The sequence below is a fragment of the Streptopelia decaocto genome (genome assembly GCF_964273445.1).
Source record: "Streptopelia decaocto genome assembly, chromosome: 5".
In the NCBI taxonomy this organism is placed as follows: domain Eukaryota; kingdom Metazoa; phylum Chordata; class Aves; order Columbiformes; family Columbidae; genus Streptopelia; species Streptopelia decaocto.
The window spans coordinates 4,117,202-4,133,055 of NC_138659.1; the positions used below are offsets into that span (position 1 = coordinate 4,117,202).

Sequence of the window (15,854 nt, forward strand, 5' to 3'; positions counted from 1 at the left end):
TAATTCTATACATCAGTCTAGGCACCAAATGTGAGCAGCTGGCCTGCTGCAGGAGGTGGTTTTGAGCCAGTCCATATCTGCACCAGTGTTCTGCCAACCTGCTCTTCTAGCTCTGAGCTCTGCTGGATCACATGGCGGCTGCGATACCGAGTGAAGGTCTGGGATTCAAACAGCACCTGTGACCTAAGGCTCATTTTGGAATACACTATTTCAAAGACTGAAACCTTGCTGGTGAACAGAAATCCTCTCTGTTGCAACAGCTTCTGCTTTTAAGAGTAACTTTACACCTTCCTAAGCCCCATCTTTTCCATCTTCCCATTTGAAGAACAGCAGCATTGAAATACAGACAGCCCCTAACCTTGTCCATTCACTTGCAAGCCAGTGACAGAGACTGTGAGAGAAAGGAACCTTCTGAGCAGGCTGCACACCCCTGACTGTAGAACATTTTAGCTCTATGTGTTAAGACAGTTGCACTGAAAAGGTAACGCAAGCTCACAGCATCAGCTACCCTACTGCATTTCTACAGCAACTTGCCAGAATTTCAGAGTGCTTTTACAAGCAACATCACCTCTCCTGTTTTAGAGATGGGTAAACTAGTCCAGGAGGCAGGCAAGGACCTCACCCAAAAAGCAAAACAGTGTGTTAGGTGCAGCCACATGAAGGAACTGGGTCTCCTGGCCTCAGGTCCTCAGTTGTCTCACCAAGCAGCACCAAGTGTCCACAGCCACTGATAAAGGAGATCCCGATATCTTCCTGTTACAGCACTGCTCTCCTGGCTGTGAAGGAGCTTCAGCATCTTTGAGGCCTTGCCTATGGACTAGCACGGTTAGCAAAATACTGAACAGACCAACGGTTTGGATCCAGTGTGGCAAATGCCACTTTTCTATGGAGTGGAACCTAATTTTGAACTAGTGTTTGTGACAGGCTAAGCAGTAAGAAAACTTCATTTCACTGCTCTATCAATCATTTCAACCTTGACCTCACAGGATCACCCAGTCAAAGAGATAGAGGGGTAATTTAAGCCCTGTTTTATGCAGGGCAGAGGGCTTAGAAAGCAATCCTAGTTTCCTGTTAAGACTCATTTTATTTGCCTGAAATGCTTCCCCAAGTGCCCTGAACGCTGTCTGCCTGCATTCTCCACATATACATGTGGGCAGAGCACGCATCCTGCCCTGACCTGCGCCAGCCCCAGAGCCAAAGGCAGAAGGATTAGTTTGTGTACCCCACAACATGTAACGACATGCAATGAAATCATATTGCAGGTGTCAGAATTCTAGTGTGCTGAGCAAGATTTGGATGGCATCATGTTATACTGCTATTAAGAGGCCACGTTTCATCATGAAGCAAGATGATGCATAAGGCCTTAGTATAGCACAGTTTCCCCATCACCAGAATTCACCTTCTGTCCAGCGCTGTTCAGGGAAAGGACGGCACTGGCTGGGTGGTGGGGTGGCGAGGGGAAGGAGAGCGCGCAGGGAGGTTTTATGAGGCTGGACGGGTAGAAATGGAGACCCACCCATCACACTCCACTTCTTTGTAAGTCTCTCTCATTGTGACCCTTGTGCTGAAGTGAACAGGTGTCTTCCCCAAATTGAGATTCCCCAGAAATAATGAAAGCAAATTAGAAAGGCACAGTACTTACTTTAAAACAGCACCTCGGAGCGCCTCCCTCTCTTTGGCTTCACCTGGCTCTTCCCCAGTGCAAGGGATAACGTCTGCCTCTGTGTACCTGAGCACACGGGGTTAAGGAACGTACAGCCTTGCTGCAGACAGTGGAAAGGCTTTTGAGATGGCTGGGACACTATCTGGGATACAGAACAAATTCATTCTACCTGGAAACACCTCAAAAGAGGGGCTGGTATCCATGGAGGGCCTCACTTTTAAATCCTAGACTTGAGTTTTGTTTTAGATGGAAAGAAACAGAAAAGTCTTCTGATAGCAACATGATGCCACAGCCTCTTAGAAGAGGAAAACCAGCTCCTCAAGCTCTGCAAGCCTTACCTGCACAACTCTGGTGCTTCTGTTTGAGGTACAGAGATCTTTTTCCAACTAACGGCTGGGCTTTCAGTCTTAAAGGCTGGTACAGATTTCAATAAAATCTAATTCTATAGCTATACATTCCCCCTCATTGTATCCAAGTCAACGTCTGCCTAATAGCCTGGCAGGAATTCCTCCCTGACAGCTGCACAGCTGCTGCGGGGCAGCAGTCTGCCCACAGCTGTGTCCAAAGAGCCTGGCTCCCAGACCCAGATGTTCTCAACAACTGCCCTTAACGATAGTTCTGCCCATTAACCGTCTAATGAAAGGAAAAAAATTCAGTCTCTCAGAGCGGCAGGTGGATAGTGCTTGAAATGTTTGCTGCCTGAAAACAAAGGAGTGTCTTGCAGAAAATAAACTCAATTCCTACCCATGAAACAGGAAAAGCCATCCATATGGAAGAAACCTGGATGGAGACAGGAGATTGCTTTGGAAACAGAGTAAATAAACACTAACTTTGCTTTCCTGCAATGTCTCCTACAGACTTCACCCACCGGGTCTGAAGCAGTGCTGCATCAACAGAAGGATCTCAAAGGCAGCAACTGAAAATCCCTCCTCATTCATGTAACATGGGAACTGGCAAAATGGTGCCATTTCCAGTAGGGCTGGACACAGACTATCCACCACTGCCCAGGACAGTGGTATAAGAAAGCCAGCTGAAGATGTAACTCCAGCTGAAGATGTAACTCCAATGCTCCCTCTCAGTCACAGCCTTTCAAAAACGATACTGTGGTTTCCCGTATTCAAGTGTGTCGTCCCCATCCACATCCAGGTCAGCGTCACTGTCTGGATTCTCCTTGCCGCTGCACATGATAAACCCAGAACCTGGAAGAAAATAAAACATGCGGATAAGTGTCTGAATAGGAGACAAAGTGCTGGAGATTTCTTAAGGATGGTGGGACAGCACCAGTCTACAGGCTGTTCTTTACTCTTAACAGCCCCATAAAAGGTACCATCTCTAAAGACTACACAAGGGCAATTTTCTGCAGACTGCACAGGAAACACTCACACAAATGGATGCTGGATTTTATGCTCTAAAATGCCCCTCAACTCTAAAAATGAAACATTCTTGAACTTTTGCTCTCCACACCAGTTATTTGAAACTTGAAAGCACTGCAAGCGTCTCTCAAAGACAGCAAAAAAACCTGAGGCAAAATAGAGAGGACTAATTTTTCACAGAAGTGGTTAACACCCTTAAACTACGTTAGTAGCAGGCAAGGGAAGGCCCCAGGAACATTCTGAATTAGTCCTTACTTCAGGCACACAGGGCAGGCAAAGGCTGAAATACAATTAGAAATGTCCTTTGTTTTTTCCCTAAATGCATTTAGTCATGGCTTAGCTTTTTACAATACAAAATGTGCAAGAAAAGCAAACCTCTTTCTAGGAAAAGATCAGGATCCACAGTGACTAATAGCCATAGACAAGCATTACTTCTCTAAGCAAACTCCAGTACAAGCCGACAAGAGTCATGTGCTTCCAACAAAGGTGGATCAGGCACAAGCCCAGTCCCAGTTCCAGCAGGAAGAGACAGTGAACAGTTATAGCCGAGACTGAACCACTTTCTAATAATACGTACATGTATTTTGGTTCTTCAGCATTTTGTTGACTGTGTTACTGCTGAACGTAACCAAATCTGCATGCAGGCAAAGATGAACCTTAACATGGTATTTGCTGCCTAAGATTTATTACTGGAAACTAGGGAAGACATATATTTACTCTTTACGTGATCTAACACTGGACACGCTCTCTCCCACAAGACTGGAAATGAAGCAAAGATCTCTTGAATCTTAGGGTGGTGCAAGATCGTTTGCATTCAATTCTGCAGCAGATCTAAGCTGTTTGGAGCCATAGGCCACATAGATACAAATCAGCTCACTCTGGCTGCCCCCAGTAGGTGTTTTCACTTGGCATCATCCCACTCTCCAGACAGCAGAACGGACACCTGGCTCACAGAGGGTACCTGCTGCTGCAGCCCAGCGGACCTGGCACATCAGGTGGCTGGTGACCGAAGTGGCCACACCAGGGAGTGCATCCCACTGGCAAACACTGAACGAGTCATGTAGAGGTAGTCTTGACTTTGCACAAATGCCCCCAAAGTGGTACATTTCCGCACTGTGAATGCAGTTCTACACGCAGAGGATGAGTTAAAATTAATGTAGAAGCAGTGAATAGGAGGTGCAATGTCTGAAGAATGAGGACATTCCCAAGCGCGAGGGTAGCTCTTTAGTGCTGCAGATGCCTCAGTCTGCTCATCCCACCGGGCTCTCACAAGCTTGTGCTGTCAGGAGCAAACTTGCCCTTTCCCAGACCAGAGGAGTGAGCTGTATTTCTAACACTCTGCATCCATGCAGAGACCGGGGCAAGGTGGTCTCATTTCCAAGGACACCATGCAGACACGGTTCTTTACTGTCGCTCTCTAGAAACTGATGGTCTCGCTGATTCGTTAAGCCCCTAATAAAATTTGTTTATATGGATTTGATATTTCTCTTCCCTGAATATAAAGAAGGTCCTTAACGAGTGATAACCGTAGCATGACAACGATTTTAAGACTAACCTTTCCCTACAAGCGTAAACTACCTTTTACTTCAAAGTAATTGCCAGCCTTAATTTTCAGCAGAGGTAACAAAACCAGCATCGACAATGCAGCACGCACCGCCTGTGGCAGGTACTGCAGGAGCCATCCTTGCTTTTGGGTCAGCTCTGGGGTGTCACCGGGGCGGCCCTCTTCCAGCAGACCCCTTAAAAAGTGTCCCACGTACTGCTGTACACGTGTCACGAGCTGCCTTCTCTTGCTGCAATGGCTCACCTAGTAAATCTTGAAACCTTCAGTTCATCACAACGTTTGGGAGAAGATTTAGACGAGTAAGAGAGACCTGTCAAAGAAGCTGGATAGTCTTTCAAATCTGCCTTAGAAGTCACAGTGGGCAACAGGGTGGGTAATTTACAAGTTTGGCATTTAACCTGCAGTAACACCATCCCCTGCACCTGGCATTGCTTTAGCCCATCACGTCTCAAAGGCCATAAACTTTGGACACACAGGTCTTCATTTTTCTTGTAGCTGTGGGAAACACAAATCATGCAAAGCTGGAACTGTGACTTGGGCAGTCCCAGAGGTGATGTGAATGTTAGCCAGACAATGAATACTGGGAGCAAGTGCCTGGGGGGGGCTGAAAGTGTCCGAAAGAGTCAATGCAAGTGGGACTGCTCCCTGCGTCCCTCTCTCTGCAGGGATGCCAAGCACACATCAAACATGCACCTTTCCATCAATTTTGTTTCCAGGTTTATGGTTAGAGCTTAAGGAAAGAAGATCTGCTTACTGTGATACAATTTACAAATATTAAGTCACCTTGACTTCAGAATCCTGCTGTCCTTGCTCTCAAAAGCTTTGTACTTAAGAAAATCCCTTGTAAGTCTGTAAGGAAAATACTCCACAGATGTTTTGCTGAATCGAGCTCTATAACAGGAACCAGTGCATTCCCAACAGAGTACTATCCCCCTACACAGGGAGGGTACAGAGGAAGTGTTTGGACACTGTGTGTTAGGATGATGGATACACACTGGGATGATCTGATACAGCATGTCAGTCAGAGGGGAGGGCACAGCAGAGAAGTTCATAGGTTAAGATGAGGGGCAGGAGAAGGGCAAATGTTCTTTTCTGATCAAACAAGGACTCCCAGGGCAGGGCCTAAAGGACATTGTAATAAGGTGATCCAACTCTCAGATTTTCACCAAATATGGATTTCAGTGGGGTTTTTTTTGTTTGTTTTTGGAAAATGACCAAGTGCAATGCATTGCAAAATGGTAAAAAAGTAGAAGGATTCAGAAACTGTATGCTAAAGTAACCTCTGTGTACCCAGGAAAGATGCTGAATATCAGCTGCGCTATCAGTTTTAGGACTTCAGAGGCTGCTTTAAAGAAAAAAAAAAAAAAAGAGAAAAATAAAAACCACAAAATATGTTTCCGATGTGAATGAAAAGGTCTGTAGATCCCACCGTACTGCCACTGCATGCAAGAGAACACAAACGAACAGGACGCAAAGCTTGACCCAGCATCACCTGCGGAGGCACCGGCATCCCAACGCCCCTTCATCTGCAGCAGGGCTGGATTTTGGGGCTGGATTTTGAGGCTGGCTCCGCAGGCCGTGGTTTGGTGCCACAATTTCGACCTGATCTTCCTTCTCTAACTTCCTGAGGTTGCTTCTGTGCACAAAGCCAGTGAAAACACCCACGCAGCTGTTCAAATATTTGACGTCTGAACTGCTTGACATTATTCATTCATCTCAGGCTCATTCAAACCAGATTTCTGGACAAGTGCTGTTATAAATGGATTAAGAGGACCACTAAATGCAAGGAAGGCCTGATAGGATCACACCTGCTTCTCACTAACTCAGCCCAAGTGTGAAGAGGGCTCACAACTTCCAGCTCCTGCCAGCAGCGTACGCTGCCATCCAGGAGCAAGGAAAATATGAAATGGAGCGCAGAGGGCATTGAGCAGAATAGAATGACCTTTGTGATGATGTTGATTTGGACATGCTAGAGGAGAATGGGAGCTTCCAGAAGACCACCTACACTACACTTGGATGATCTGCAATGCAATAGCAGGCGCTGGGAATGGGGAAGGGTTCCTCCAGCACGGTTTGGCTTCTGAAGGTCGCGTAGTAATTCACGGCCATCAGCAACACTGCCTGGAGTGGAGCTCTTGCGCCAGTGCCACCAGCCAGAGGTCAATGCTCAGGACCAGAACTTTATCCCAACGTGTTAACAAAGGGAAATCTGACAAGTGAGTGTTAAGTTGTGATTCTGACCTAGGAATTCACAATCCTGAGACTGGTATTCACAGGAGCAGCTGTGAGTCTTACAAGGAGAGTCACCTAAGGCCTGAAGAACATAATACCACATGTGAATTTGAAAACGCTGCTTTCAGACAAAAAAACAACAAACCAAAATGTAGAGTCTTCTATATCTTTCCTTTTCACCGTTGAAGAATTTTTTGCTCTCACTGTAGGAGGCAACTACTTGTCATACGCTGCCAGTCCCGATACAATTAGCCTCCCGACGCTAAAGCAGAACAATTCTCTGACAGTCTTAATCCCAGCTGCCTCCTTAAGGTCCAGACAAACAGGAGCGAGCAGGCAGGTCAGATGCTGGGGCCATTAAGCAGAGAAAAAACAAAGTTACAGCTCTGTCTCCAATCCCCATTGCTCTTGTAGCCAGGTGCTCTGACAAGCAATTCCAGCACTGGTATTGAGTGGCACCTCTATAAACCCTGTGACAGTTTGGGAGACAAACTCCCCCATCAATCAGAGTGTACCTATCAAGATCACTTACCCAGAGCGCCCGCGACCCTCCAGCACTCTGTACACAGCTTTCCTTGGGCTGGCCTCGGAGCAGCCTGCCTGAGCACCAATTCAAGCTAGTTTCTGAAAAATTTAGGTACTCTACAGAAGCAGCAATGTTTCTGAAACAGCAAGGCAGAGCTCTGAAAAGCAGGAAAAAATCATGCCTCCTGGCCACTGCCAGGCTGCAGGAATCAGCTGAGCTTGAAGGAGACTGGAAAACACCTCCCACTTTCTTCCTTGTGCCTGTTGACACAGGAGACAAATTTAATCTGAAACATTTTTCACCCTCATTCTATAATCTGGGTTTCGCCTAAGCTGACCCCTATGCCTAAGCATCCTCTCTGACCTCTGTGCTGCTTCTTAAATCTCACTTGCTTTGTGCAATCCCCTGGTGACCGGTCATCTCAACACCTCTCAAGTGAACAGTGGCTCAAGCTAAGATCGAGAGTCATTAACATGATATATCAGCAGATTCACAGAACAGATAAAAGGGCCTCGCATCCAAGTCCCTCCTTTTTTCCATCACACTCAGTGGCAGATGGTCAAAGTCACAACATATGCTGGTTCAGGTGCTGCAGCAGAGCTGGCTCCTGCTCACAGACACCAGTCTCAGGAACGGGCAGGTCAGACAAGCGAACCAGGGCAGACCCAACCAACCACAGCCAAATTTCATCAGCACAGGCAGGAAAACACAGACCCGCTGTGCCCCACCTCTCCTCCTCAACTACTATCTAGGCAGATAACTCAGTTTTAGGGGACAGCTGTTCTATATACATTTAATTACCACTCCAAGTAAGACTGAAGAACAAAACTAAGATGTTAGTACTATGATATATGTTAATTACATTTTATGTGTTGTATATTGATATGTATTTATTATATGTCAGTATTATTAGCATACTTATTATGAATGCAGCTAATAGATGCTGCTCATGCAGAGGATAAAACTCATCTGTATAACTGGTGTTTCTGCTGCTTGACCCCCAAGGAAGGTGGGGGTATGTAAAATCTATATCAGAAATACTCTAGAAATCCAGAATTTTGTGCAAGTTCGGTAAGTGGGTCTAAATCTAAATCCAAATATATCTCTGGGGCACGCAGCTCTACTGGGGCCTGTTTTGGCTGGGAAGAGGCATTCATTCTGCTTGCAGGTAATCTACACGCATTCAGGAAAGAAGAAGAAAAGCCTCCTGTAAATCTCCAAAACTGTAGCCTTTGCTAATTACACTCCTTGCAGTAACCCCCTTCTGCACAACCTCCCTTTCCGGCACGTTCACTCTGTTTTCTTAACGAAATGTCACTCGTTGGCTTCTTGGAGAGTAAAAACAATGAAGGCAATAAAAGTAGTTTATGCAGACACACGGCCAGGCCTCACACACACTTCCTGAGAATGGCTCTAAACTGGGTTTATTTCATCAGCTGCTGAAGTATCCCAAACTAGTACTAAGGGGACAAGATGGCACAGATACCATTTGATTTTAAAAGGCAGTTGGAAAGAGAGAGAAAGCCATTAGAGATTCTTGAGAACAGGAGGAAGGCAGAGATGAAGCCATCCTGAACAGCGGTCTTTCTGCAGATCCGTAACACTTCCCGAGCCATATTTTTGGATAGTGGGATTGTCTCCATTTCTTCCTAGCACAAACGGATATAGAATAGTTATTCTGGTGACTTTCCCAGCCTGTTGCAGGAAAAATGACGTTCAGAGGCCACGAAAAGCCGCTTGCAGGATGAGGGTTTCATTTCTCTGGAGCCAGATCCATTTCAAGAAAAACAGTGATTTACCTGGAAAACTGACACCCAACTGTGTCATTACAGCGCACACCTGAAACAGCAGACGCGTCCATCTGATGCTGCCTATTAGCTCCCATGGAGGCACAAATGGGCTGCCAGAGAGCTGACTGCTTACCAGCGTCTCGGACGCTTACTGCGATCTTTGCTAACAGATCAGAGGAACAGCTGCCTTTAAAGAAAGGGTCATATAATTTTACGACCATTAACATCATTTCACAGCAGCGTGCTGAACAAAGGGCAGGCGAGCTCCGCTGTACAGGATAAGAGCCAGCTGCCGCAAGGCTCGGGGAAGATGCTTCCCCACCCCTCGTGGCAACGAAGAGTATTCCAGAGACTTCTTTTACGCCTCCCCGTTACACATCAGCTGCAGATTGTGGCTGCAAAGGGAAAATAAACCACGCTTGGACCAAAGGTCTGATGTGGTGTGGCTGTTTGCACATCCCAGAACCTCACGCCGGTGTGGTGCACTAAAGGGAAAACAGTCTCACGTCTGTCTCAAAGGCTGCTCTTCAAAACCCAGAGCTGAAGTACAAAAGCAGCAGCAACAGCCACGGTCTTTGCAGCTACGGCTCGTTTTCCACAGTCAGGGAAAGGTGGATCTGAAAGCTTTTGTTCCCCTGGGGAGAGGGTGGAAACAAACAAAAAAAGGAAGAGGGAGAATTAAAGTAATCTTGAATCACTAAGCAGATTCACATCACTGGATCAATAAGCACCACTGACAGGGATCACAGGAATGTCGCAACTTTGCCAATAATAAAGCAGCACAGCAGAGCTTGGAGGATGACTTTTCTAAGGCAGCCGAGCATGAAGCAGCAAGGCTGGGGAACAGCTGAGAGTGACACCCCTGCGTACAGGCGGCCACCGCCAGCAGCGGGGCTCGATGCAGTTTGCTTTAAATAATGATGAACACAGAGATTGTATTTGTGGGAGAAAGGCAGCCAAGGACTGGAAAAACCAAGGGCTACATTTCATGGGCCAAACCCATATGTTCTTCCCCCCACAAACTAATTCTTTTCTAGGCTGCAAAGAAGAAAGAAAAATCAGTGCTAATTTAATCAATTGATCAGCCTATTGATTGAAAAACTGGAGCTGCTAGTTAGCCATGTGCTGTAATGCCCTCAACTCTGAAACCACAAAACACATCATTGATTTCTTCACTTCCAGCTCCAAAACAAGAAATAAAGCTGGGCTTTCAGCAGGAAAGCAACTTCCTCGTCCGGGGAAAAGATGCAAGCAAAGAAGAGAGGCCAGGCAACAGGGACAGCCGCATCTTGCGAGGTTCAAACTGAAATTAGTTACAGATGCAGTCACGGTGTCTTGTGTAAACTCTATCGATTGGGTGGCTGACAGTCCTGGGAGCCTCCATACGAGGACAATCAATCCGGCTGCAGTGTCACCTGCCACTTTGCTGAACAGTTGACAATGCAATTATCCAGTGTGGAGGCAGGGAGTTGGCGTGTGTCAAACGCAGTTAGCCACTTTCCGGGCACTACTCGATAACGCGTTTCACCGCCGAGTGTGAGAGACGACACGCGGAGACAGGAGCTGTTTAGAGCCATTGAGACCCGCGTTCCCTTTTCCTTTAGAAAAAATCTCACTGCCCCTGACTTAACAACTGTATTCTAAAATGCTATTAAAATCATGTCACTCAACTATCAGGTGCTTAAGGCTGGAGTTTGACCTGAGTGTCCAAGTAGTATGTTGCAGTTCTAGCAAAACTGAAGATATTTGAAGAATTAAAATGACTGTCTTAAAGCGTGGGACTTTCAAACCCAAAGCAGACAGGCTACTAGAAGAATACATTGCAGAGAGCAGCTAAGCAAGTGCAGCAGACGGGAGTGGAAGATCTTACGCTGCAAGTCTGAGACGTAGGAAAATTGAAGTTTAAAGGGATGCTGTCAACTTGAAACCCAGTCAATTTTAAAAAATTGAGCAGTTTCAGGTGCTCTACCTGCTCCTGTACTCCCCCTGCCAATTTTCACGCTGTTACAACTGCTTTTTCTGTTTGCTTTTTAATTAATTTCTTTTCGTCCTTCCTCTGTTGCTGGGTGACAGAGATCCCTTCTCCTCCTCCAAGTACGACACATGATACTGTCAAACGGAGAGAATTCCCCTTCTTCCCACAGAAAATCTTTTCCTGGTTAGAGTAGCTGTCGGCATTAAGTAAATCAAACAGCAAGGTTTAGTTGATTGTGCGCCTTTCAGCTAATGTGTTCTGGCAGTTTGAGCACAAAAATTAGCTTCTTACATTTTTGCATGTGTTCAAGTTAACAAAAATGTACTTACCAACAATCATGACTTCACAGCTATAAGCACCAATTTATTTTTTTCAGTTAAAGTGATTTTGACTTTGCTGAGTCTCATTGATTGCTTTGTGTTCCAAAATGAAGAAAACCCTGTTTCTTGAAGCATTATATGACTTTAAACACAGATGATATTGAGCATCAGTTACATGGTGGGTCATGCTGGCTTTTGTATGTAAGGTAGGAATTCTGAATTGTTTTCTTTTTAAATCGCATACTATTCTCATCTGCTTTTCCTGCTCGCTAAAGTCAAATTCTGATATTAATATACAGCACAATACCCAAGAGACATTTTTTAGCCACACAATCCCTCAAACTCTACAAGTGGACACAAACTCTGGAGAAATCGTCAGGTACAGCCCATCTGATTATTGTATACACCACCATGTAAACAGATCTGCTGGCATTTTTAGGTCAAGTATTACCTTATGGACAAGGACTTGCTCTCAAAGGAGAGAGGTGCGAGCATTAAGGAGTGGTTGGGCTACTCCACCAGACCAGTACAAAGCATCATCCTTCAGCGACGGAGGAATTACCAGGATTATCACCGTTTCACACAAGAGCTGAGGTAAGGCATACGAGTGCTCTGGGACTCAGCAGCCCTCTAAAGGGGGAATAAGGCACAGAACAAGCACTTGAGAAACATGAAATGTATGCATCTTGCCCACTTGGAAGCTTACAGCAGGTATGAGTGACCAGCTGAAGGTAGCAAACCAAATACAGGAAGGCTAAAATACCACAATGGAGAGGCTGGGAAGGATGCTCAGAGGTATAGACGCACTCACCCTAGAGACTCAGCAACGAGGGACGCTGACACTGGATGTGACAGAGAAAGGCACTGAACTGAGCTCTTCCTAAGTGGGAGGAAGATTAAGAATTTCATTATGGCAAAGATTCCCTATACTCTTACCACAGACAGCTCTTGCATCCAAGCTGAAGTTTGCTTTAGCCTGCCAGGGTAAGACGAATGAATGAATTCTGACTCTTCTACGCAGAAATGGGGAAGATGATTCTAGTTACTAGACCATTCTTCCAAAAGGCCTGAATATGCCAGCAACATCTTCTATTTCCCACACAGTCTCTTAGAAGAAGTCACACTTTTACTGTTCAGGTCAAATTCTTTTGCTAAATTTGAGTAGGTCATTTTATACCCTCTTACTAGTCTGATCTTAAATGCAGCCCAGCCTGAACATCCTGGTGTGGAAAAATGGAAAGTTTCCTTGCCTCTTGAAGCTTTCCTGTATGTCTCACTATATTTTATCTGAAAGAGGCCACAACTGGCTTCGGGGTGAGATCCTAGAGCAAGACTTTTAAGCTCTGTCGCCAGCTTTCCTAACATCCTTGTGACGTTAGAGAAGATGCTTCTCCATGCTTCAGTTTCCACATACATGTCAAACGCAGATTTTGCTGAGTTTTGTTGTAGACTTTGATCGTAAAATTGCACTGGGAAGCACAACTGAGTTTTCCTCCTCTGTTTGGAGCTTTCAGCCAGGCAGTTACCAGGCACGAGCAAAGTCACTGTGCACACAAACACCTGCTGCTGAGGCAGGAGAACTGAAAAGGATCTACTTAGATTTTGAGGACAGGACTTCACATTTGACAGCATGTTTCTAATGTTTTATGTATTGAGAAGCAGAGCAAATTGGAGGAGCACACAGCTATTGCCCCAACGCTTCAGTTCTAGGCCCTCAGTTCCAGCAGGACAGGGAACTGCTGGAGAGAGTCCAGCGCAGCCACCAAGATGCTGAAGGGAGTGGAGCATCTCCCGTGTGAGGAAAGGCTGAGGGAGCTGGGGCTCTGGAGCTTGGAGGAAACTGAGGGGTGACCTCATTAATGTTTATAAATATATAAGGTGTGAGTGTCAGGAGGATGGAGCCAGGCTCTTCTCGGTGACAACCAATGGTAGGACAAGGGGTAATGGGTTCAAACTGGAACACAAGAGGTTTCACTTAAATTTGAGAAGAAACTTCTTCCCAGTGAGGGTGGCAGAGCCTGGCCCAGGCTGCCCAGGGGGGTTGTGGAGTCTCCTTCTCTGCAGACATTCCAACCCGCCTGGACACCTTCCCGTGTAACCTCATCTGGGTGTTCCTGCTCCATGGGGGGATTGCACTGGATGATCCTTCGAGGTCCCTTCCAATCCCTGACATTCTGGAATTCTATGTGTGATTCTTTCTTGGGCAACTGACCCATGCTAGACAAAGGCTGGCCTACAAGATCTGCTGCTCCAACTGAAGCATATCTTGATTCTGCAGAGACAGAAAGCTGACAGTGGGACTGCAGCCAGCTGCTGGAAACTTTCAGTCATTTGAATATAGTCTCACTTTCCAGGCAGCTGCCTTAATTGTACATGACATGAGATCCAATGCAAATGGGCACCCAAGGATAACTGTAGTTTGTTACAGCTCATAAGGCTTTACCAAGTCCCCCTATGCACATGCTAAGTTGTACTGTTCTTTTCCCTGATAAGACACTAACAAATGGATACAGGCCCTTTGCTGGCCTGGGAGGAGGGCAGCATGGAGAAATAAAGAGAGACTTCGGAGTTCAGTGATCTCCTTCTTCGAGAGTATTCCAATCTATCAGACAGATCCTTGTCATGTCGATCTTTCTCAGAAAGTATCTTTTCCTGAAAATGCCCTGCTTACCATTTTAACATTTTCAAAGTCTTTCTCTCTTCTGTGTTATTTTTGATGCAACTGATCTGCTGAAGTAAAAGAAGCCCAGAAGAGCACTGGTGACCAGCTTGCTACTGTGCCTGGAGGAAGGCTTTTTGGTGGGGGAGCCGGAGGGGAGAAGAAGATGGGGCGGGTGGAAGAACTAAACTACAATTCTTCAATTCTTTCATATCTAAAGAGGACAGCAATCTCTGTTCTATCAGATCGCGCAGTTCATGCTTTAAATGGTACTTGCTGCTAGCTTGCTTTCCCTGTCTCCGTCTCTCTCCCTTTGAAGCAGACTGGACAGCTTCCTCAAGCTGGCGTTATCACTCCCTCTAACCACTCTTGGCAGGCAATCTAATTCCCCCTGAAAAGGTCACCGCCATTTTAACTGCCTTTCAATCACATTAAGCACGCTGCCGCTCGTGCTCAGAGCACTGCGCCTGCAGCTCTCCTGACCGAGGCGCGATCGATAAACTGACATCCCGTCCCCGCGCCCCATCTCCCCAACCGCCCCATCCGCTGCTCGCCCCCTTCCCCTCTCCTGGACAAGCCACCTTCCCAAAACAGACCGCGAGAGATGAAGTGACAAAAACCTCTCCTCAAATGTGAGGCAGCAGAAGGGAGCCGCCAACCTGGCATTTACTAATCTTTGTCCCATCTGCTAAGAAACAGAAGGGTGCGAGCGGCACCCCCCCCCGCCATCCCTAGACCTACAGAGGCAGCGACTTCACAGGACAGTTTGCTTAGGCACCGGTCCAGACACCTTTGAAGCTGTGTTACAAAGAACAAGCCTCCCTCAAGCTTCCCTCAATGCAATCATTACCGTTATCTCTCCCCCTGTGCTGCTTTTTTTTTTGCAGTTACGAGTTATGTGTTCCACCCATCGATCCCTGTGTAAGACACTGTTTTAAGTCCTCTTGCCTTTTGACTGTGCTAAGCCGTTTAAGAGATGACAGCAGCTTCTATCAGTGCGAAGCTGATGCGATTCTTTTCAGATAAAGCACTTTTTTTCACTCTCCCCCTCCCTTTCCCTTCTTTCAAGTAAGAGACACACACACAAAAAGAGTCACTGAATCTTTCAAAGAAAAAAAACCCTTTTGAACTTCCCTCAGGAATTCTTTAAAGGGATAACCTTACAGTGTAAACACCGAGGGTAACGCGCATCCATTCTGGAGAGGGAACAGAAGAATTGCTACAGATACGCTGAGTGGTGAAAAACACAAAACAAAACCATCAGACAGGGAGCCACTTGATGCTTTCACTTGTGAAGCCTTGTTGGCTTCCTAAACGCAGAAACTCATTAGACAAAGACGGCACGAAATAAGCCCCTGCAACAAAGAACTTCAGAAAGAGATGATGCAGAGATGTGGGGATAGAAGGTTACTGAACGTTCAGGTATTTCTAGAGAAATTAGAGTCTTGTGACACTGTTCTGAGATAGGGAAATATTTGATTATTACATCTGTACAGCTTTTCACTTGGAAGCACAAGCTTGATTTAAACAGTGCTTGGTATTTCATGTTGATAACCTTCTGCACCCATCCCAAAGAAAAGCAAGAGCTCTCCTGCTAAAAACCCCTACTTCAAGCAGGACCTCTGCTGAAACAAAGTTATTCCAAATCCTATATATTAATAACTGCTGATAATCTTCATTTACACCCTGCATTCCTCCAGTTTTGGAAAAGCAAATTACATGATAGCAAATGATGCTTTAAGAAGCCAGGAG

General features: G+C 46.0%; 1 protein-coding gene across 4 annotated transcripts in view; it reads right to left on the reverse strand.

The window, feature by feature from the left end:
- RNF220 (ring finger protein 220) overlaps window positions 1-15,854 on the reverse strand; it is a 216,878-nt gene that overhangs the window by 26,706 nt on the left and 174,318 nt on the right. For all 4 annotated transcript variants that reach the window (XM_082054613.1, XM_082054611.1, XM_082054612.1 and 1 more), the window contains 2 exons: window positions 2,766-2,862; window positions 1,643-1,729 (listed from right to left, as the gene is read on the reverse strand). In XM_082054613.1, the coding sequence (XP_081910739.1) occupies window positions 1,643-1,729; window positions 2,766-2,862 (184 nt within the window). The remainder of the gene's footprint in view (window positions 1-1,642; window positions 1,730-2,765; window positions 2,863-15,854) is intronic.